The sequence below is a fragment of the Vidua macroura genome, chromosome 1 (genome assembly GCF_024509145.1).
Source record: "Vidua macroura isolate BioBank_ID:100142 chromosome 1, ASM2450914v1, whole genome shotgun sequence".
In the NCBI taxonomy this organism is placed as follows: Eukaryota; Metazoa; Chordata; class Aves; order Passeriformes; family Viduidae; genus Vidua; species Vidua macroura.
The window spans coordinates 149,891,208-149,912,592 of NC_071571.1; the positions used below are offsets into that span (position 1 = coordinate 149,891,208).

Here is a 21,385-nt window from a genome sequence, read left to right on the forward strand (position 1 = left end):
CAATATCAGATAATGGGGCTGCTCTTCCAGATCATCACTAAAGGTGTTTTAGCTACAACCACTGTGCACATTCACTGCTGCCTCCAGGTCAGTCTCTGATGCCATCACACAGATCCAGAAAGGATGCATCGCTCCTTGGGCAAAAAAAAGAGATTTAATAACTTGTCCTCAACTACTGAGCAGCTGTTTTGCCTCCAGAGCTGCAAGAAATAAATAAAATGACAAATGTGTTCATCATTACCAGGTTAAAAAGAACCAAGACTGGCAAAGGAACACCCTCCAGCAGCTGCTGCAGAGGAGCAGAGGACTGTGAACACAGAACAACATAGGTGGGAAGAGACCAGGCTGACTTGTCAAGTTTTGAATATCTTAAAGAACAGAGTTTCCACAACACCTCTTACAATCTGTTCCACCCCCACGGTAAAATAAACTTGCCTTCTACTCAACTGGTGCTTCCTGTGCTCCAGCTTCTGCCCTGCTCTGGTGCACTTGCCACAAGACTGGCTCCATCTGCTCCAAAGGTTCCCCCCAGCCAGTTGGAGAAGCTGGAAGATCACTAAGATCACCCCTTCCCCTCCTCTTCCTAAGGCTGAACACACCTGATTCCCTTCACCTCTCCTGGTCTGCCACATGCTCCTTCCCCCAGTGCCCTGTCACAGGGCTTGCAAAAGGGTCATGTCCCCTTCTGGAAGTGCTCTTTGAAGAGGGAGAAAGGGAGACTCGGAAAGGGGACACCCCACACCAGGGGAAACAGGATTTCCACAAATAGTTATTCAACTACCAGTAACAGAGGAATTCAGAAAGAATGTGGAAAACACCCAGAACTGATCCTTGTCAGGATTTGTGCAGAGTTTTTATATATTTTAGTCACACATAAATAGAGCAGGAAAAAAATACAGGGAGTTCAGCCTTTTCTTTTTAGGACCCAACTAAAGAAAAACTTGGGGCTCTCTTCAGGTTTTCTGACAGTCTGGGTTTTATAAAGAAGTTTGACTTCTGGCTTTCTGTTAAGAACCGTTAGGGAACGATAGGAGAGAGGCTGGCAGTGTTTTTTGTGAGATAAGGGAAAGTCAAAGCTGCAGGTCATAGTCCCTTGATATTTTGGGAGAAGAGGAATCTATACGGGACCTGTAAGTCTGTCTGCTGCTCATTAAGGATGTTTTAGAGCCTGGAAACCAGAAGCTCTTCAGTCAAGCTGTAACATTCTTAATTAGATAATGCACAACAAAAAAACATTACAGACATACCTGTTAATCTCCAAGAACTCAACAAGCCACAAGGAGAGCGGAGGAGATGATGTAATCAGATTTTCAGCTGTCATTTTTGTCAAAACCCCACTCTAAAGGTTCTTCTGGTCTCTCAGTGAGCAGCTACCACACTTTCTAACCACAGCACACTGCATGTGCCAAAGTAGGCTACAAGCAAAAGGGCTGGCTTAATATTGATGAGCAAAAATGAAGGAGCTGTCCTCATGTTTGGTCATATTTTAAGGCCCTTGCATGACTACTGAGATGTTTGATGCTACTCTGCCAGATTGCTTCCAGTTTCTTAATGCTGTAGTATGAAACTAAATACCTTAACAAAGAGTGATAAACAGCACTGCCTTCATAACTGTAATCTCATTATGTTCAGTAGACTACTCCAGACATCATTTTATTGACTAATGGGCACTTCCTGTGAAAGAATTCACGCAAGATTAACTTTCAAGTCAACCCTTTTACCTACTGAAAAATGTCCCTGCCCATGGCAGGCAGGTTGGACAGGATGATCTTTAGAGGTCCAGCCCAACCCATTCTATGATGATTTTGTCTGGAATAAATAATCAGTTACGGATCTGCAGCTCCCTTGGTTGCCCTGATGCCTTTTTGACCTTTTTAGGATACAAAAACGACCTTTTCACAGTGCCAGAAGTGATGTGATCACTGAGAGCAGAATCGCTCCCAGATACCAACGGTGTGAGCTGCAGTTACAGATCAAAGGGAGAAGAGAGACATCAATCCAGCATGCTTTTAAGTCAGGACCACATTTCAAAGAAGAATATATAAGAACAAAAGAACTGAAGAGGAAGAGATCAATGTTCCAGCAGAAAGCAGAATGGTTCTTTCCAGCCCACAAGCTGCTTCTGGACAATGTCAACTCACAAAAGACACCAAGTGTTAGTACTCTGCTTTCCTCCCACATTCTCCTTGCAGCCTTGACCTTCAAAGTCAGCCTCCAATTTTTTGAATACAAACAAGCTGCTTTTCACTACCTACAAGTGGGGTGAGCAGTGGCAGAGCACCCAAAGTGCAAAACTTCCATCCTCACTGCTCACAAACCAGGTGCCTTAACCAATCCCTGCACGTGGAATTTGACCAAGTCCTACCACAAGCCTTCTTAAGGGCCACAGAGAAATGCTTTTAATTACAAGCTGCAGCTTGAATTAAGTCATCCAAATAGCAAGCCTCAGCCAAACAATGGAGGGATGCTTACGGCTTACCCACAAGTCAGCAGCCCAGTTTGAAGTTAAATGTGAATTCAAAGAACAAAATAACTCCATCTTCAGACAAACCTCTGCTCAATGAAGGGGGAAATGGAGAACATTCTTAGTGCTATTTATCACATTTGACCATCATGATTCATTCCCTTTTCCATGCCTTAGAAAATGTTGAACTAATTCCAGATGTCTTTCCTAACAATTTGAAATACAGAATATAATGGTATTTTCTGCATTCATAAAAAGTAATGCCTCCATTCAATACAATCTCTGTTCTTTGCCATTTCAAAAGACCCAAAGTGAATAAACACATATTTTAAGAGGGAACAAAAAAAAAACCCAACCCACCTACTCACACCTATTGCTCCCTTCAGGCTGCTTCTCCTCTAAGGAAGGTAAGACCAGAAATTCCATATTCATCATCCCACACTATGCTTCCCTTATTCCTTGTTTGCATTTAGGTTAGGAAAGAAATGTGGCTCCCCCTCCCTTCAGTACTACCTGACACTTGGAACTGCACAGGTTTGTAGGAATCAGCCTATTTTAAGTCACTTGTTTTCATTTTAAGTCACTACAAGGCTGGTAAAGCATGACTTCTTCACACATCAGGATTGACCCTCCCAAAATATTTAACACACAGACTGAAGTTTCCATCACTACTTGGTGTGAACATGAGACAGACAAGCAATTCCATTCAGTCCCCAGGAGCCACAGTAAATCCAGCTGCTGCCAGGTGCACAGCTGAGCTCAGTGAGGGGTACACGGCCCCAGCCCCATCGTTAGGTACTTCAACACCTGCACACCCCAGCTGCCATCACACAACACCATGAGAGCTGCACAGCTCATTTTGACACTCCATTACCTCCACATCTCAGGCTTTCCAAGATTATTTTTTTCCTCCTCAGCAACAGTAAGAACTGGTCTCTGCATTACAGCCCACAAGCGGATGTTGGATAGATTAAATCCCCCGAAGCAGAGTCGGAGTTCTCAGCAGTGCTGCTCCCCCAACACTTCTCCTTTCCCCTACCATCACACCCCATCCTCTCCTCCTGCATTTCTAGAGCCATCAGTGCCCACATGCACACCAGCTCCACTGAATTCATGAGTTCTAATGGCTTGGGCTCTATTCCATGGCCACTGGCATGGTTTTTCATGTGCTGTGCCCCACCAGCTGGGAGCTGGTGCCACAGAGGCCCCAGATCCACGTTCCCAGTGGGATCTGCATTGTGCACAACTTAATGAAACACAGAAGTGATTTGTCCTCAGCTAACTAAAGAAAGAAGTTAGGATGGTTCTGCTTTGAGTTGTACCTTTGCAAGTACATTTCATACCCACACAGACTTTGGCTGGCAGTGTCTTTGTGAAAAATCTAAAAATAAAAATTAAGTTGTCTTCATTCCTAAACAGTTTTTAATATACAAAACTCAACTGTAGAGCTGCAACTCAGAACAGTCATGTCTTCCATGGGGAAAAAATAGAATCTTTTCCCATACCCACACTGGATTAATCTACAAACACATGAACATTCTCACGGTTTAGCTTCAAAATAGAACAATTCCCAGCTAAGATCCGAGGTTATGCTTTATTTTATCATTTCAGATAGTGAAAGCAGCTGCAGCAGCATCTTCAGCATGTAGTAATATCTCCTGTGGTTTCCAGAGATAGGGCTGTGGTTTTCAGCATCGCTGAAAAGAGGGCAAAATGCAGGTTCCTAATAGTGGAATAACTGGGATATTACAGAGTGTAGGCTGGCAGCAGAAGTCCTCTATCAGAATTTTTTCCTTCCATTACACCTCAGGGTTTTTTCCTCCAACTCCTTCTTGTAAGAAACTGATGTTCTCATATTACCTGATAAAAACTAAAACTCAGCTATGAAACGTAAAAAAAAAGACACATAAAAGTTTGCTACAGAGAGGCCTCCCTGAAGTTTCGCATTAAGGGAATTTGCAAGTCAAACAACCAGGAAAAACCCACCACTACTGTGTTCTTATCACATAAGGAGACCCAGACAACAAAGCTTCATTTCCCTGCCTTGGCGGGAAGTTTCCTCCTTTTGAAAGAAGCTCTGACTTTTAAACAACTTTTAATATTTGCACTCTTATGCAAATATTCTGAATCCCTATGAGTTAATCCTAAGCATTCCCTCATTAAACACTGAAGCTCTTCCCAAAATGAAATGCACTGGTCCACTGAGAAATTAATTCTTCTGCATTGTCATTTCTACATGAACCTGGATTTCTGCTCTATTTTACTTTTTGTTTTGCTTATGGTTTGGAGGGTTGGTGGTTTTTTGGGTTTTCTTTTTAAACCTATGTCTCTCAGTAGAGACAGCAGTATTACTTGAGAAACCATAGGTTTCACTGGCAGTAAAAAACCACAAACAAGAGAAACCCCCTGCTCTCCCAAAGCCTTGTCCTCCATGAGGATTTCAGATATGATGGAGGAGTATGATGGAGCAAGAGTGTAAAACCAACAGAGAAACTATAAAAAAAGCCCATAAAAACCAGTAGAAAGGGAGCATTCAGTGCAAACCACAAGCTGTATGAAAGGACAAAGAAAGAAATTCATTATCAAAGTCAGGAACACAGCAACATTTAGACAGGAATTCACCCTCTCTATGAACAGACGCCTGTCCTTTAATAGCAAACACTTGCTAAACAAGTTTCAGAAGGCATATAATGAGGCCCCAGTAATAATTATGTTTTAAAGTTTTATTCATCTACATGACAGGTTTAACTTCAAACAATTTTTTGATTGATCTAGCTAAGCCAGTGAAACCTCCACTCTTGGGAATTCTCCTAAAATTGGATTATTTAAAATAAATCTAAATTAGCACATCCACACACACTTCCTACTACTAAATTAAAATTTCATTATATTCTCACATTAATAAGCTCTTGTGTAAATTTCATTACTAAACTAGGAACATAAAGAAAGCATTGCTGAGACAAAATGTTGCAATATTCTGACATGAGCAGCTCAAACAGAGCCACCCACGGTGTCCAACACTGCCAAGGCAGCTCCTCAGTGGCCACAAAAGTGTTACTTTTTTTCCTAGACTATATAGAAAATCATAAATATCACTTGATACACATGATAAATTTCAGACGTGTATTTTCAAGCTTCCCAAGATAACATGCTGAGATTAGTTTACTTCTCAAAAAAATGAAAACTTCAGCTTTGCTCTGCATCTCCTCTTGTCACACCCAACACAGGCTGGAAGTGACACAACGAGACAGTAAAATCATGTACTGTTTAAATACACAGTCTTCAGACTTACACATATTTTATTAAGAATATTCTCCACCTTCTGATTATAAAGCAGTTTGTACAAGGGGATTTAATCAGGTTATGCTAGGAGAGCTTTTGGGAAAAACTGCAGAGTTCAAAACTGCACATGTAGAGCCCATAACTGGAGTTATTCTGCATCTCTGAAAAGTTAAATATTTTAATGTATCTCCCAAAGACAGAGACTTGCATGACTGCAGACTTACTCATGTTGGGACCTGGTCCCCAGCAACTTCACTGCAGATGGCAATAAACTCCCACACAACAAGACAGAACACAACTGAGCAGCAGTACAAAAAACAGAACAGGAGAAACAAATTACAACAGGAGAGAACAAATTACTCTCACCACACCTTTGATTAAAAAAATAAACAAATCCCTTTCACAACCCAAACAGTAACAAAATTTGGTAGCACTGTGGACAGCTCAATGAGTAGCCAATTCAAAAGAAAAACCTCAAAGCAAGCTTTGGACTGACTTGATTATGCCCGGAACCACAGTACTTTCCCATCTCAATCAATGGTTTGCTTCCACCTTGGCTGTGTCCAGTTTTATGAAGTCATACAGTTAAAAAAAAAAAAAAACAAACAAAACTTTCCTTCCTAGAAAGCCTGGATACCAGGTGCCACGTGGCTTCACAGCTGCAGCCTAGCTATAAAGCAGGGTATTTAGGAGAAGCAATTTTGCTTAATATGAAATGCAAAGACAGAGTACAGAAACAGATTCAATAACGCTCACACAAAAACTTTTTATTTGAAAGCACCAAATAATGTTCTGATAAGAGAACAATAAAAGCAAAACAATTAAAATGGAAAAGTTAAAATGAATTGCACTAATCTGTGGTGATCACTGAACAGACTAAAAGATGCCACTGATTAAAACAGTCTGAGTATATAAAAATACAGGCATCACCTCAGTCTTGAGGATTTAAAAAAACCCCACTTCCTGGACAGTACTAGAAAGTCTCTTCAAAGCACAACTTCTTAGAAATGGTTGCCAAAGGGACTCACAAATTACAGCTCTGGTGTAAAACATGAGTGACACTATACAAATTCAGTCTACCTGGGGTTGATACTATCCAGGTCTGTCTTTTCCAAACTTCTGCAGTATAAAATGTAAAATGAAATTTTTAAGTTCAAATGTGTGTATTACAATACAAGTGGGGAAAAAAAAGCCCCAATCAAAAATCCCTTTGCACTGAATTCAAAGGGCTGTGCTTCCCTAGTCAATAGGATAAGAGATATTTTACATTCTAGTGGGCTGCTTTGTGAGTACTTCAGAGAGGAAGCAAGATACTAAAACAAATTAATTGGACAATGCATGGAACAGATCCTTACCCACAGCCACTACAGTTAAAACTACGTAATATTTTCCACCAGCTTTTTTTGTTTCCTCTAGTTCATAACTTACCAAAAATAAGATACTGGAGGCTGACTTTTCTTCATTTAGAGATTTAGTAATAATTTCTGGTAGGCTAAGTATTAGAAACTTCATCACCAAAAATAAGACCAAGTATCTTGCTTAAAGATGAAGTAAGAGAAGCAAAACACCAAGATTCTGACAGCACTTACAAGTTCTCTGAAGCTGTCATCAGGACAGCCTTAGCCAACATGAACAGGAGTTTCATCAGGCAGGTAAAGTTCCTAATTAGTTAAAACTATCTGTGTTTGCAAAGCCAATTTAGCAGAAGTTTACTATGCTCATTGGCTGATCCCTGCAATTTCTGGAAGGCCGGAAGTGTTTAGAAGGGCTGGTTTCTGAAATGGAAAAATCTCTCCCTCCTATACAGTTCTAAGGGCTACAAGAATATCAGATGATCATCTAAGGCATTTTCTCTTACTGAATTAAAGCATTTATATCCCTTTTCCACCCTTCTGTGAAAGACAGGCAGACTGGTGGTGATAGCAGTGAAGGAAGGGCTATAAATTGTGAAAAAATAGCTTTCCTGGAAGCCAGGAAGGTTTGGATGTTCCTCTGCACTGCTTCTGTACATTCCAATGCACCACTAAGTACATACAAGCACATAACAATTCTGCAAAAGTGAAAAACTTCAAGATGAAGTAAAAATAAGTGCATAAAATCCCATGTAACTGCAAAGTCAGCATGAGAATCACTGCTGAAAAAGACATTTCACTTTTCAATAGCAAATAGCACAGTACAGTTCAGAAAGGAAAGGAGAAAGTTTGGTGTCATATCTGACACCACCAATTATCTTTCCATCAAACCACCTCATCTTTAAGCCACCTGAAAACAACACAGTTAACTGAGGCAACATAATGATATAGAATTTTTCTTTCAATTAGGAAAATATATTGGTCATGACAACAACACATTTGAAAAAGTCATGCTGTGTTCTGTAGGCTGTAACTTTGTCAAATGCAATTTCAATTTTAGCAAAAACAAAGAGAGCTGAGGCTGTATACGAAGTTTTCATTCCCTCCTCTCTGTGTGGCAGTTTACAAGGAGTCTCAGCATTAACTTATGGTCTAAAACTAAGCCAAAGAAACTGGATGACTCTGTGGTATCAGCAGCAGAGTAAGACCAGGTCCATATCCACCCCCAAGAGAAAAGAAAAAGTCTTTTTAAGAAGAGAAGGGAAGACCTTTAACAGGATGTACAAGGGAGCTTTTGCTGCCACTGAAACACAAGCTAAGAGAACATCCAGATGAAGATATTGCCATTTCTACTACCCCAGCTAAGGCATGAGCACACCCTTCCCTGCACCACATTTTAAGATTGAAGACTCCCAAAGAAAATCAATATCTAACATCTAAAATCTTCAAGAAAATATATGGAAGGTAAAAACAAGTACCTGCACTGAAAACCAAAACAGAATTACAAGTTTCAACAGTCTATTCACAGTTTTTAAAGGGTAACTCACAACTACATGACAAGAAAATAACTTCAGTTCCACTAATTTAATAAAGTTGCTTTTCGTGCTAGGGAAAAAAAGTTGGTATTCCACACACAAGGCTATAATCAACTTCACACTCTTTTTCAGACAATTCCTGCTTCAACAATACATTAACACCCTCAACATCAGGTAAAACCAAATATCCTTTCAAAGAATAAAAGAGAAATCTGTGGTGTGCAAAGTTTAGAATTAATAAATACATTAAGACTTAGAAGTGCAGGTTCCAGAAGTTCATGCAGCTTTTAATCTTTATGCCACTTTGACATTTTTCTGTCCTTCTAAAAAAAGGTACACCACAATATCAAAGCAGTATCAAGATTTTTCTGCAAAAAATAATTCCTTCTCAGATTTCCAGATTCTTTACTTTTCACACTTTCTTGAAGCTAATAAAAAAAAGGGTATGGAAGCAAAGTCGCAGCAAATTCAACACCAAGTCAAAAACTCAGACAGTATTTGGTAAAAAGCAAAAAGGGATCATTAATTTCCTAATTATGGAAACAGTGATTTCATGACAACCCTTTAGTGTATAAAAACCCATCTTACTCCTGACATTAACAGCATGTTTGAACAAACTTTCCAACGTTCACCAGCAATGTTTTGCAATCAGTCAGAAATGGCCTCCTAACGTGCTTGATACTGTTTCCTGAAAAAGAATTAAGACTAAAATAGCAAACCCTGGGGCAAATTGAGCGGTTCCTCTGGCAGGAGGCCAGCACCAGGGGCACCCTCCGACGGGTTTGGCTGCAGAGTCCAGTCTGGACACGGGAGCTGGGAGAAAACAGCAGCTCCTGCGCATCAACAGCGTCCGGAGAGGGCAGCGGCTCCGGCGGCGGGATCCGGATAGAGCAGAGATGAATGGAGCCTTTCCCTCGTGTCAAGGATGTGCTGACAGACCTGGAGAGGCTGCAGCTCTCTGCTGTGTTCACAGCAGCTCTGGCTCGGTGAGGGGCTGTAAACCACACTTGTGCTCTCTCCTCCGAGCAGGATTTCACACACAGTGGGTTTGTAGTTTTCAGATTAACATGTGGCAGGGGACTTCACAGTCCCTGCTTCCAGGCTGGCTCACAGAAGAGCCACGCTATAATAAAAATCTCCAAGATGCCCTGCCTTGTGTGTGGAGTGGAGCAGGAAGCTGCCTGGGCTGCCAGAAGCCACTGAGCTGCTGAGGCTGTCCGTGGATGATTTCACAGGAAGGAAGCAGAGCGTTGCTCACCATGTGGAGAACAACTCGCAGCTCCCACCCCGGCACAGACACGGCCACTGCCCAGCGCCGCGCACGGGGAAAGGGCTGAGCCACACTGATAAACTCGGAAGTAAACAAGACACAAGATGAGCTCGGCTGGAGGCAGCAGAACAGCAGGAGCCCGAGACACACACCGGCGACAACACACAGCCACCTAGAACTTGGTGAAAGTACAGCAGTGTCAGCAGCCCGAGGTTAGGAGGTTGTTGTTCCAGGAAGGTGAAAACATTCCTTCACATCAAACGTGCATCCCTGATGGCAAACAGCAGCCACCAGCTGGGAGATCATTCCAAGTGAAAGGGAAAGTGGTAGGATCGGATAAGAGAGTAAATAAAGAGACTCCCACAAATGAAACTACTCTCAGCCCATATGCTGGTAGTATTTTTAATTATCTGTCTCCTTAAGCACAATTTCAAACAAGATCTATCACCACGAGGTGAACATAGCAACAGCCTGATGTTGAGCCATGAGCACCTGTAAACTGGAAGTGTACCTGTGCCTGAGCAAGGGAACTCGACACCAGAAACCACCAAAGGATTACACCTATAACCTACAGTTATCGGTACTGAAATGTGCAAACGATGTTACACATGAAAGCAAAATCTTAAACACCAGTCTGGGGACACAGAGCTATAGAGACCTGTCTGCCTGCTGTGCCAGCAAGAGCCCGGTGAGAAAGTAAAAACAGAGGAGCTGTACTTCAAGAGGAAAATAATCATCCTGATTGTCTTTCCTAATTATTGCCCCTTGAGGAGAACCAAGTCAGAGGGAAAAAAAAAAAAAAAAGAAAAAATAAAGCCAGCACCTAACTGTGGATCCCAAGATATGAATGCTTTTACAGAAGCATCTGTAAGAGGAACACTAAAAGACATCTCAGTTACAGGTCCTGTATTTCCCTACACCAGTCCTTGCTAGATTATCCCTCTAAGGGAAGAAATTTTTTAGAAAACAATTGAAAACAGTGGTATAAAATAAAGTTGCATTTATTTTGAAACTTTTCTAGAAGAAAACTAGGCGCCAGTCACCCAAACACTGTTGTTTCTTACATAAGAATTCTCACCGCAGAAACAGCCTAACACTAAAAAGGAGAAAACATTGTCTTATATGAACTGCACAAACTCGCACAGTATTAACCTGTATTTCCCCAAAGTGATACTAAATCTCCCTAAGAGAGTTGCAAACCCTTCTTTGCACGTCCACCTTTCCTTTGCTCCCAGATTTGCTCACACCACAGAGCGAGCCTGAGGACACCTTACGCTGCCCCTCACCTCTCCCAGCCCTCCCGACATGCGGGCGCTTCCCCGACCTGCACAGCACAACTATCGCAGCGCGGCCGCTGACGAACACGCGGCCAGCCGGGAATCCCAGGATGGAGCCGGGAGAGAGGAAATGGAGACCCCGGTCCGCAGCGGGAGCTGCGCCGGCCTCAGGGCTCGGCAGAGGGAAGGGGCACCGGAGCAGGGAAGGCGACCCTCCCCTCAGAGGGGCCTCCGGACACGCGGCCCTGCCCGAGGTGGCGGCGGCGCCCTGACCCTCCTTCCTCCCCCGGCCAGCGCGGCCGCCGCTCCAGCCAGGCCCGAGCCGGGGGGGCAAGGCGCTCCCGGGGCTCCCCACGGACACGGACCGGGAAAGCCGCTCCGGGGGGAGCGGAGGAGGGAAACAAACCCGGGCGAAAGCTCACCGGGTCCGGCGGAGGGGGCTCCCGGGTACATGTCTCCGTGTGTGCGGCGGCGGAGGCGGCGGAGGCGGCGGTGGCGGCTCCAGGGGAGGGCACGGGGGAGGGAGCGAGCCCGAGCCCCGGCTACGCTGTCGGGGGAAGGGGAGGAGGAGTAGGAAGGGGAGGGGGGAGGAAAAGAAAAGGGGAGAGGAGGGAAAAAAAAAAAAAAAAAAAAAAAAGAAAAAAAAAAAAAGAGGGAGGAGGAGGAGGGCCGGGAATCCAGGTTACTCGTCGGCACTGAGGAGCGGGGAGGGGAGGAGGAGGAGCCGCGGGGTCACGGGGAAGGGGCGCTCCGCCCTCCGGCCGGGCGGGCGGGAAGCGGCCGCGGCAGCAGGACGGGGATCGGGAGCGCTGCCGAGCCGAGGGGCCCCGCTCCCTGCCTGCAGCCCCCGCTCCCTGCTGCAGCCCCCGCTCCCTGCCTGCAGCCCTCTGTCCCTGCCTGCAGCCCCCTGTCCCTGCCTGCAGCCCTCTGTCCCTGCCTGCAGCCCCCGCTCCCCGCCTGCCGCCCCCGCCTGAGCTCTGCCCGCGGAGTCACAGAATCAGCCAGGTTGGAAAAGTCCTCGGAGATCACCGAGTCCAGCCTATGACCGGACATCACCACGTCAACCAGACCAGAGCACGGAGTGCCATGTCCCGTCTTTATCCTTAAACACCTCCAGGGATGGTGACTCCACCACCACCCTGGGCAGCCTATTCCAATGTTTAATCACCCTTGTTGTGAAGAAACTCCTCTTAATGTCCAGCCTAAACCTCCCCCGGCACAGTTTAAGACTATGTCCTGTCATCCTGTGGCTTTCAGTGAGAGCTTGGAAAATGACTTTGTTCCTCTAGCACTTTCTCCACTACCTCTCCCTGTTACATGTTTGAAAGGTATGCTGGAATTGTATCAGTATTACACATACTGCTGGATCTTGAATTAAATTTGGGTTTGTTTGTTTATATTCTTTTATTCCTCCTGTTGCTCTGAAAACCTCAGCTCAGTTACCTCATGGATTCCCATACCCACTTTTAGTCATATCTATGAAACCCAGCTGTGGTGGGGTTGCCTTATTGTCCTTGTCAACCAGATAATATCTGGTACTGTACACATGTAAAGTTTAGTACAACCAGATAATGTACTTGAGAAAACTAACTAGAAAGGATATGAAAGAGGCAGAGTACTGATCAGTATGATACACTGAGACCCTGAAGATATCCCTGGGGGAATTTAAAAGACATGGATGTGGCATGTGGGGACATGGTGATGGGCTTGGCAGTGCTGGGTTAATGGTTGGACTTGATGATCTTAAACGGATTTTCCAACTTAAACAATTCTATGATTTCATATCAGAGATGACAATTCCTACAGGAACTGTCATCCTTTTGTAGTCACCTAATTAGTACCTCTTCCTTTCAGAAGAAAGTAGGAAAAAATAAAGTTAAACCTGCTAAAGACGCAAAAAGCAAGTTAACGATGCTCACTTCCACTGGAGTTACCTACAGAGTTCCAGCACAACCATGATCCATACTTTCAATCACTTCCTCCATGTTGATGTGGAAGCCTTTAAAAAATTCATGCAGTTTTCAACCCAGTCAAGCCCCGTTAAAGTCAACTGAATTCCTTCACCAAGTATTATCTGTCAAAGAGCAAGGCAAACATACAGCTTGTAGTGTTCATCAAGCCAATTAATATCCTTCTTCATTAATTCATATTTCAAGTGATACAGAAGCATCTCACTGTTCCAAAGTATTTACTCTCCCCTTAGGATCATACTTGCAGATATTCAAGGGCTGCTATTAACAGCTCAGCTTTCACTTCAAGTGAATTGTTCCTGAAACCATTGTCACCCCTAGAGTTTCCACTGGAGTGATTTTGGATTTGTCTTCATTCCAGGCTTCCCAAATTGCTGGAAAGTAAAGATTTGCATGTAACTATAAACAAATAAAAGACAAAAGTATGGGTCAACTTTAGTTTTAAAGTAAAGTCAAGCAGGTCTAACAAAAAGATAAACACAGGAGCTGGTAAAGGGGTTACTGTTTTCCTCCCTATGAAGAGCTGGGTAATATTTTTTCACAACCACCAATAATTTCTGGTAAATAACCTTACTAGAGGCTGAAAAAGAGGGTGGATGGGGAAAAATACCCAAAAACAAGAGCTAGAAGAGGCACATTTGGCCTTTCTGCTCAGGTGGCAGGAGAAAAACATGCAGTCTCTGTATCAACATCTAATTTTTTGATGCTATATTTAAACCAATCTCTTCAACCTGATTAGGAATATAACTCTCTCTAAGATTAGACATACTATTGTGCCTGTTAGGCCTGCATTTCAGAAAGAAAAGGACATAAAATACACTGACATCTTTCTGGAAATGTTCACTGGACTAATTTGGGCACCCTGGCTATCAGCACTGCCTGATGCTGAAGCTCCAAGTCCACTATGGTACTGTGGTAGCAGTTTGAAAATGACAAGCTAACAAGCATCAGAACACAGGTGAAATATAAGGGGAGGTTTTACAAAATACTAAACACTCATCCCACACTTCTTTCTGGCTCCACTGGATCCTCTGCAATTGATTTCAGAAGTTCCCTGAAAAAAACCAGAGATCCTGAAAATGGCAATTAATGCCTCAAACATCCTAGAGTGCAACATTCTTATACCAATTTAAAGCTGATTTCTCTGGATTCAGCACTTAATAAGCAAAAGCTTATTTGTCACTGTTTATACAAGACTGTAGAACTACACAGGCAGCTAAATAATAAATGAAATTGTTTTATTTAAGCACAGTTTCCCCATGTGGAAGTGCTGCTGTTCCTTAGGTATATTTTCATGGTACTGAGCACTTCCAGCAGCATTTCTGTGCAGCTGAGGAAAGAGAGTTCCAGCTCTCTTCTACCTCTGTTCACACACTCATTTTGGGCCATGTCACTTGCTTTGTTTCCAATGCTTTCTGTCACTGACAACTGCTGTTTTGGAGCACAGTGAAACCTAATTATGTCTTACTGGGCCATTTCACCCAAAAAAGGCTTCAGTTCTTGAAAAGTTTGGTCTGAAAGAGAGGTTTGAAAGCTCCATAACAGCATTTTTTAAGCATGGTCTTTATATGCTGTATTAACAATTATATGGTAGTGTAAGAATAGCTGCTTAAACACTTAAAATTAGGTTTTTCTAAAGAAAAAAAAAATGAGTGACTGTTGGGCACAATACCTTTCTTAACTGCTGAATTTCAAGATGACATTTCCCAGAACTGATATCTGTCACAGTAGAAATTATTAATTTTGGGGAAAATTATGTTCTAATAATTCTGGAAGCAAAGATGGTATTTAGGAGCAGCATTTAAAAATCATTTATAGCAGCAGCAGCAATCTAGGGGAAATATTTTATATACAAATAGGCCAGTGACAAATGATACAGCTTTTCTTTTTATGAGAAAACATACCCTAAATAACAACCATTCCCATTTTAAATTGAATTAATTTTAAACCCCCAGAGTTTATAAATGTCTGACAGTCATTGCTTACAATGATACAGTAGCAAAAATTTTCACTCAGAGCTGAAAGATGTAAATTTTATTCTTGACTTGAAAGGGATTTAGGCTTATATTTGTCATTTCTCAACTAGCCTAACTTTTAAGATGTTATCCTGGAGTACATGAATTGGACCTGTCACATATTCTGCATTCTGCTTTACATAAGAATTTAAAATCAGAACCAAAGTGAAGAAGTCCATGGCTCTATGCTCTAAAGTGATCACATTTTACAAAGACTTTGAGGGTTTTGGTCCCCTGCTCAGGAACTGTTTGTTATTTTAACAATTAAATATTGAACCACAATTAATCCATGGTGGAGGGACCAAAACATGATTTTTGTCTTTCTATAATCAAATAACTGTCCCAACTACCAAGCTACAAAACTGCAATTATTTTGTCAAATTAATTGCAATAATAATTTATATTAAAAAAAAACCAAAACAAAACAACTAATTATCATTAGTTTATTAACTTCAGTTCACTCAAAAAGACAATTTTTCCAGGCGATCAGGGCCAACAATGCAACAATTCAACTTAATGGAAAAGATGCAGCACCACCTATTGGGGATGTGTTGCACTCAATGGTTGTTACAGTTTCAAGAATTACTAGAGTTTTGTTCTTCATTGTAATGACCTTGTTACCCACAAAAAAAAAAAAAAAAAAACAAAAACAAAAAAAAAAACAACCAAACCAAACAAAACAAAAAAAAACCAACTAGGAACAAAAAAGACTTTCCAAAAAAGAAGATGAAGTAAATACTGTACCTGAGACTGTTCACCAAGAAAAAAAGCATGTCTCTAAGTGCCATATCTACATGTCTTTTAAATACCCCCAAGGCTCTTGGCTCAATCCCTTCCCTGGGCAGCCTGTTCCAATGCTTGACCATCCTTTCCATGCAGAAATTTTTCTTAATAGTGAATCTAAACTTCCATGAGCACAACTTGGGGTCACTTCCTCTCATCCTAGCATTATTACCTGGCAGAAGAGACCAATCCCCCCCCGGCTTCAGCCTCCTGTCAGGCAGCTCCTTCCCTCCCCAGCTTTGTTCCTTTTCTTCAGACAGGCTCCAACGTCCTTCTTGTAGTAAAGAACCCGAAGCTGAACACAGGACTCGAGGTGTGGCCTCCCCAGTGCTGAGTACAGGGGGACAATCACTGCCCTGGTCCTGCTGGCCACACTTTGCCTTTGGTCACTGAGAAACTGTAGCCTTAAAGCTGGAGAGAGGCAGCTTAAGGAGAGAAGAATCACCTCAGGAAGGTTATAAGCAGCAAGAAAATAGTATAGCAAGGACAAGAACAGAGAAAGGAACTATCAACTTCAAGTCTCCTTGGTAAAGACCTCTTCAATCTGACCACTTTGATGACCACCAGTGGCCTTGGTCATGTTCTAACTCTCAGCATCAGCTCTGTAGCATTCACACAGCTAATTCAGAGTGAGGTGCTAAGGGCTGACTGCTTTGTGTATGATAATGACAGATCTTGCTGATGTTTTCATCTTCCTTGGCAATGCACAGGCACATCCAGCCAGATCTCTGCCACTGCTCTTCACCATCCATCCTCCAAGTGTCAAATATCCACCTCAGGGAAGTTTCACAGCCAAGTTACTTGTTTTGTTTATCATGAAGACAGCCCTGTTTGATCCTGCATCAGCTTGCTAGAACACAGCTGTATCATCATCCTAAACTTCACAGCCTGGAAATAACTCACTACCCTGGAATAGCAGAATACACAGAAGAATGTAAGGGGGTTTGTTGAAGTTTTTTTAAGCCTCCATCTATTTGCTGTAGATTCATCCAGAACAGAATTCTGCTCCAAAAGGATGGTGATGTGTTAGACAATAAAAGTACAGACAGTTACAGGATCAGAGGTGAAAAGCACACACCACTGCAAATTTCTAGACCCTTGGTCTGCTTTATTATCCAGCTTTATTAATTAAGCTTTATTGACCAGCAATCCTGATCACATACCTAGGCTTCCGAAAGCTTTAGGAAGCAGCAAAACTGGGGTTTCTTTTGGTTTTTTGCTTTCTTTTGATTTGTTTTCATCAGAACTTTATTCTGGGCTTCTACAGAGCAGCTTTATCAGTTTCACTGAATAGATGCAGCAAGACAGCCATGAAGCAAGGATGCAGGCAAATCTCATTTAATTAACATCTTTGCCAACCAAAGCCTAAACTTATGTGAATGTCACATTTAAATTTTAGGTCTTCATATTTGATTTTTTAACAATCCATCAGCATTTCTAATAATTTTTAGCTTAAGGACTGTTATAGCAGAACTGTTACAAAACCATGTCTATTAAATATATAATTTTGTTGACTGCCTGCACACTTCCAGTATTCATCTCCCAGGCCAGCAACATTTGCAAGTTTATTTGATTGAAAAGGAATCTTATTTCTCTGTTGCTACTTTCCAGTCAGATCATCATCTCATGGACCACTGGGACAGCTCTGAGGGCTTTTGCACAGGAGAACTTGGCAGCCCTGGAGTGAGGTTCACACAAGTCCCTGTGAAGTCCCACCCTCAAGCACCCAGCAATGACAGAGGCTCCTGGATGTTTAATCTCACTGGAAAAGTGCATTTATTTGCTGCTTTGAGTTAGGTATAAAAATGTAGGCAATTGTCCTGTGCCTTGAATAGGAAGCTTAAGTAAATGCTTAAATTCAGAGCTGTTGGCCCCACTAATAGGGATAAGCACCCACAAATTATGCACTGCATCACTGTGCATTTATCCTCTTCAGCAGTGAGTAATGTTAATCTTTGTTTAGTGAAATTCTCTGTTGTTTTTAACCTTAGGAAGGGATGGATACAAGAGGTAAAGTCCCTCTTGCCTACCTCAGTTTTCACTTGTAATGGTCTAATACATCCTGAGATTTCTATAAAGGAGCACTACAAAAGAAGGTGGATACAGTTTGCTGGTAACAGAAAATTGTCATTTTAGGATTCTAAGCTTTCAAGCTTTTTGCATTTTTTTTGGAATAATTTTGCTTAAGCTTAATTACTTTGACTTATTTGGTTTGGATTGGAAGGGACCTTCGAAGATCAGATAGCCCAGCCCCACTGCAATGCACAGGAACATCTTCACCTAGATCAGGTTGTTCAGAGCCCCATCCAGCCTGGATGGAATCCCATCCCTCAGGCATGTCAGCCACACCACTCAGCTTGGAGTTATGTGCAAATCTGCTGAGGGTGCACCTGATCCTCCCGTTCATGTCTTTGATGAAGACTTTAAATCATAATGGTGCCAAACAGACCTGAGGGACACATCTGATCTTCATCTGGACATTGAGTCAACCACTGCACTGTGGATGTGACCATCCAGCCAATTCCTTATCCACCAAACAGTCCATCCATAAAATTCATCTCTATGGAGAGACAGAAGAAAGTTGTGTGGGACTGTGTTAAAGGCTTTACAGAAGTCCAGACAGGTGACATCCATAGCCCTTCCCTTGTCCACTCCATGTGGTCACTCCATCATAGAAGGCCCCTTGGTTGATCAAGCAGGACTTGACCTTGATGGAGCTGTTGCTGTCCCAAATCACCTCCCCGTCCTCCAGGAGAGCCCTAGCACAGCTTCTGGGAAATCTGTTCCATGATCTGCCCAGCCACGGAGCTGAGGCTCATCAAATGCACATCTGTCAAGACAAAAAATAAAACCCAGAGAACATTCATTTTTCACAATCCGATGATTGGAGCAAAACTCTGGAATTTGCTCAGGCTCATCGGACTCACAGAATCTCAGAACCACAGAACAATGAGGCTGGAAGGGACCACAGTGGGGTCACCTGGTGCCACCTCCCTGCTCCAGCAGGGCCATCCCAGAGCACAGGCTCAGGATCGTGTCCAGACAGTTCTGGAATATCTCCAGGGAGGGAGATTGTACCCCTCCCTGGGCAATCTGTTCAGTGCTTGGTCACTGCAAGGGAAAGTTCTTGCTCATGTTCTGGTGGAGAAAATCAGGCTACACAGTTCTGTACCAAGGACTTATTCTGCACCTTTTCTACCCGTTTTATTACATACAGAAAATGGAGTGTTCTAACGAGGCAGCGACACCTGAAATAGTTGCGGGGGAGGAGAGCTTGGGTCCTTCAAGCTGTGCCAGGGAGGTTTAGTTTGGATCCTGGGAAAACGGCCTCACCAGAGTTTTCACGCAGGGCAGTGGTGGAGCCCGCATCCCTGCAGGGATACAAAAGCCGTGGGGATGTGGCACTTGGGGGCCCGGATGGTGCTGGCAGTGCTGGGGGAGCGGCCGGACCCGGTGCCCAGCGCCGTGCTCGGTTTTCGGGTGAATTATTCCCTGCGAGGGCCGTGAGGGACGGGGGAGGGGGGAAGGAGGGAAGGAAACGCGCGCGGGCACCTGCCATGCGCGGCGGGTGACGGGGTGACGTCACGGATGACGTAACACGCACCGCCATTATAAATCCGCCCCGCGTTGCCCGGCCCCTTTCGCTCCGCGGCGGCCCAAGGTGCTGAGTCCTTCGTACGAAGCTAAGGCCGAACCACCCGGCGACCAGCACCGCGCCCCGCCATGGCCTCCGTCTCCGAGCTCGCCTGCATCTACTCCGCCCTCATCCTTCACGACGACGAGGTCACCGTGACGGTGAGTGCGGCCGCACAAGATGGCGGCGGCCGCGCGGCATGGCCGCCTGAGGGGCCGCGCCGGGCCGGGCCGGGCGGGCTCTGAGCGCCGCTGTCTCGTTGCAGGAGGACAAGATCAACGCGCTCATCAAGGCAGCCGGAGTGAACGTGGAGCCTTTCTGGCCGGGGCTCTTCGCCAAGGTGGGCGAGAGGGGCCGCGGGCCGGGCAGGGGCGGCGTGTGGGCTCCCCACCGCACCTCCCGCCCGTGTTAACCAGGCTTCGCTGCCGCTTGTCGTTCTCCGCAGGCGCTGGCGAACATTGACATCGGGAGCCTGATCTGTAACGTGGGAGCGGGCGGTGGAGGGGCTCCGGCTGCCGCCGCTCCCGCGGGTGGTGCCGCGCCCGCCGGCGGAGCCGCCCCCGGTAAGTGGCGGCCGTGTCCGACCGGGGCGTGGGAACGTGGATCCGTGGAATGGATTAAATTGGGAGGGTCTTTAAGGCCTTCTCTTTGCAATCTACTGCCGTGGGCAGGGACACCGTCCTCTAGACTCCGCTGTTCAGAGGCCCATCCCACACTTGCCGGGATGGGGCAGCCGCAGCTTTGCAAGCACCGGTTACAGGAGCTGTTTGCATGTGGTTTCTGCCATGCAGTGTGTGTGCGAGTGTTCTTGAGCAGAACACGCCCTCCCCTTGAGAAAGGCTGGCGTTGCACATGAAGTCAGTGTACAGGATTAGTGTTCCCTCAGAATTAAAACTGCTTTTCCTGTGTGTCGTCAGGATCGTACAGCATCTCCTATTAAAGTTTTTCAGGTTTGATAGAAATGAACTCTGAAGTCACAAAACCACTTTGCTCATAGTACAAACACTATTCTCAGGCTGCTGGCTTAGGTTGTTAGGACTGCTCAGGTGTTCATGCTTGATGTTCGTCATTGCATGTGACATCTGTTGTGACAAGTGATTTCTGTGAGCTGATAAATTGGAAGATAAATCCTGTCTCATTTCTTTTCCAGCTGAAGAGAAGAAAGAAGAAGAAAAGAAGGAAGAATCAGAGGAATCTGATGATGACATGGGCTTTGGTCTTTTTGACTAATTAGTTTTGTACCAGCCTGTAATAAAGAACATGTGCTTGTACTCATGTCTCTCAGGTGGATGTTTGTGGAGGGTGGAGGATGGCCAAGTTACCTGCACCTCCTTATACTGCTGTCATGAGTGCTCAACTGGGGCTTTACAACTTCCCCTGTCGGTTTTTTGGTGTTTCACAAGAACAGTTAAAGCTCTAAAAGGTACCCACAGCCTCTGGACAGAGGGAGGAATGAAATCCCAGTGAGCAGGGGATGTGGTGACAGCCTGGAGCTGCAGCATGGGATCCTGTTCAGCAGAAGGGCTGAGCCTGAGCTGGTGCTGCAGCCTCTGGTGCTGTGACATCTCTGGTTACAGCAGCAGTGCAGCTCCCGTGGCACCTGTGCAGGGGCAGCTGTGGCACAGCAAAGCCAGAGGCTTTTCATGGTGGGGAAAAGGCTGCAATTCTCAGGTGAAAGGCTGAGGTTGTGTAAGGTACAGAATGTATTTACCTGGCCAGAAAACTGGTGTAAGGGGTGGGTGTGGGAGGTAATGTAACACTGCACTGCAAGGGGGCTACTTAAAAGGCATGAATTTCATAAAT

The 21,385-nt window shown here is 44.3% G+C and overlaps 2 protein-coding genes and 1 long non-coding RNA gene across 3 annotated transcripts in view; 1 reads left to right on the top strand and 2 right to left on the bottom strand.

Moving 5' to 3' along the window:
- Positions 1 to 11,728, bottom strand: part of AGO2 (argonaute RISC catalytic component 2) — a 45,129-nt gene extending 33,401 nt beyond the window's left edge. Inside the window, exon 1 of the mRNA XM_053976637.1 lies at positions 11,603 to 11,728. Within this exon, the coding sequence (XP_053832612.1) occupies positions 11,603 to 11,633 (31 nt within the window). The 5' untranslated portion in view covers positions 11,634 to 11,728. The remainder of the gene's footprint in view (positions 1 to 11,602) is intronic.
- Positions 11,729 to 17,052: 5,324 nt separating this feature from the next.
- On the bottom strand, positions 17,053 to 19,457 carry LOC128806818 (uncharacterized). The gene is made up of 2 exons (XR_008436960.1): positions 18,876 to 19,457; positions 17,053 to 18,778 (listed from the first exon to the last, which is right to left on the bottom strand). It is a non-coding gene; the product is annotated as an uncharacterized LOC128806818 (long non-coding RNA).
- Positions 19,458 to 19,550: 93 nt separating this feature from the next.
- Positions 19,551 to 20,853, top strand: RPLP1 (ribosomal protein lateral stalk subunit P1). The gene is made up of 4 exons (XM_053976628.1): positions 19,551 to 19,743; positions 19,848 to 19,922; positions 20,028 to 20,145; positions 20,733 to 20,853. Exons 1-4 carry the CDS (start codon positions 19,672 to 19,674, stop codon positions 20,810 to 20,812), a joined length of 345 nt encoding a protein of 114 aa, XP_053832603.1. The 5' UTR covers positions 19,551 to 19,671; the 3' UTR covers positions 20,813 to 20,853.
- Positions 20,854 to 21,385: the final 532 nt, after the last annotated feature.

What these genes read in the sequence shown, in the direction of transcription:
- RPLP1 (XM_053976628.1), top strand. Translation starts at nt 19,672, where the DNA reads ATGGCCTCCGTCTCCGAGCTCGCCTGCATCTACTCCGCCCTCATCCTT. An exon ending in GGCCGGGGCTCTTCGCCAAG is followed by an intron (nt 19,923 to 20,027) that starts GTGGGCGAGAGG and finishes CGTTCTCCGCAG; the next exon opens with GCGCTGGCGAACATTGACAT. An exon ending in CGCCGGCGGAGCCGCCCCCG is followed by an intron (nt 20,146 to 20,732) that starts GTAAGTGGCGGC and finishes TTTCTTTTCCAG; the next exon opens with CTGAAGAGAAGAAAGAAGAA.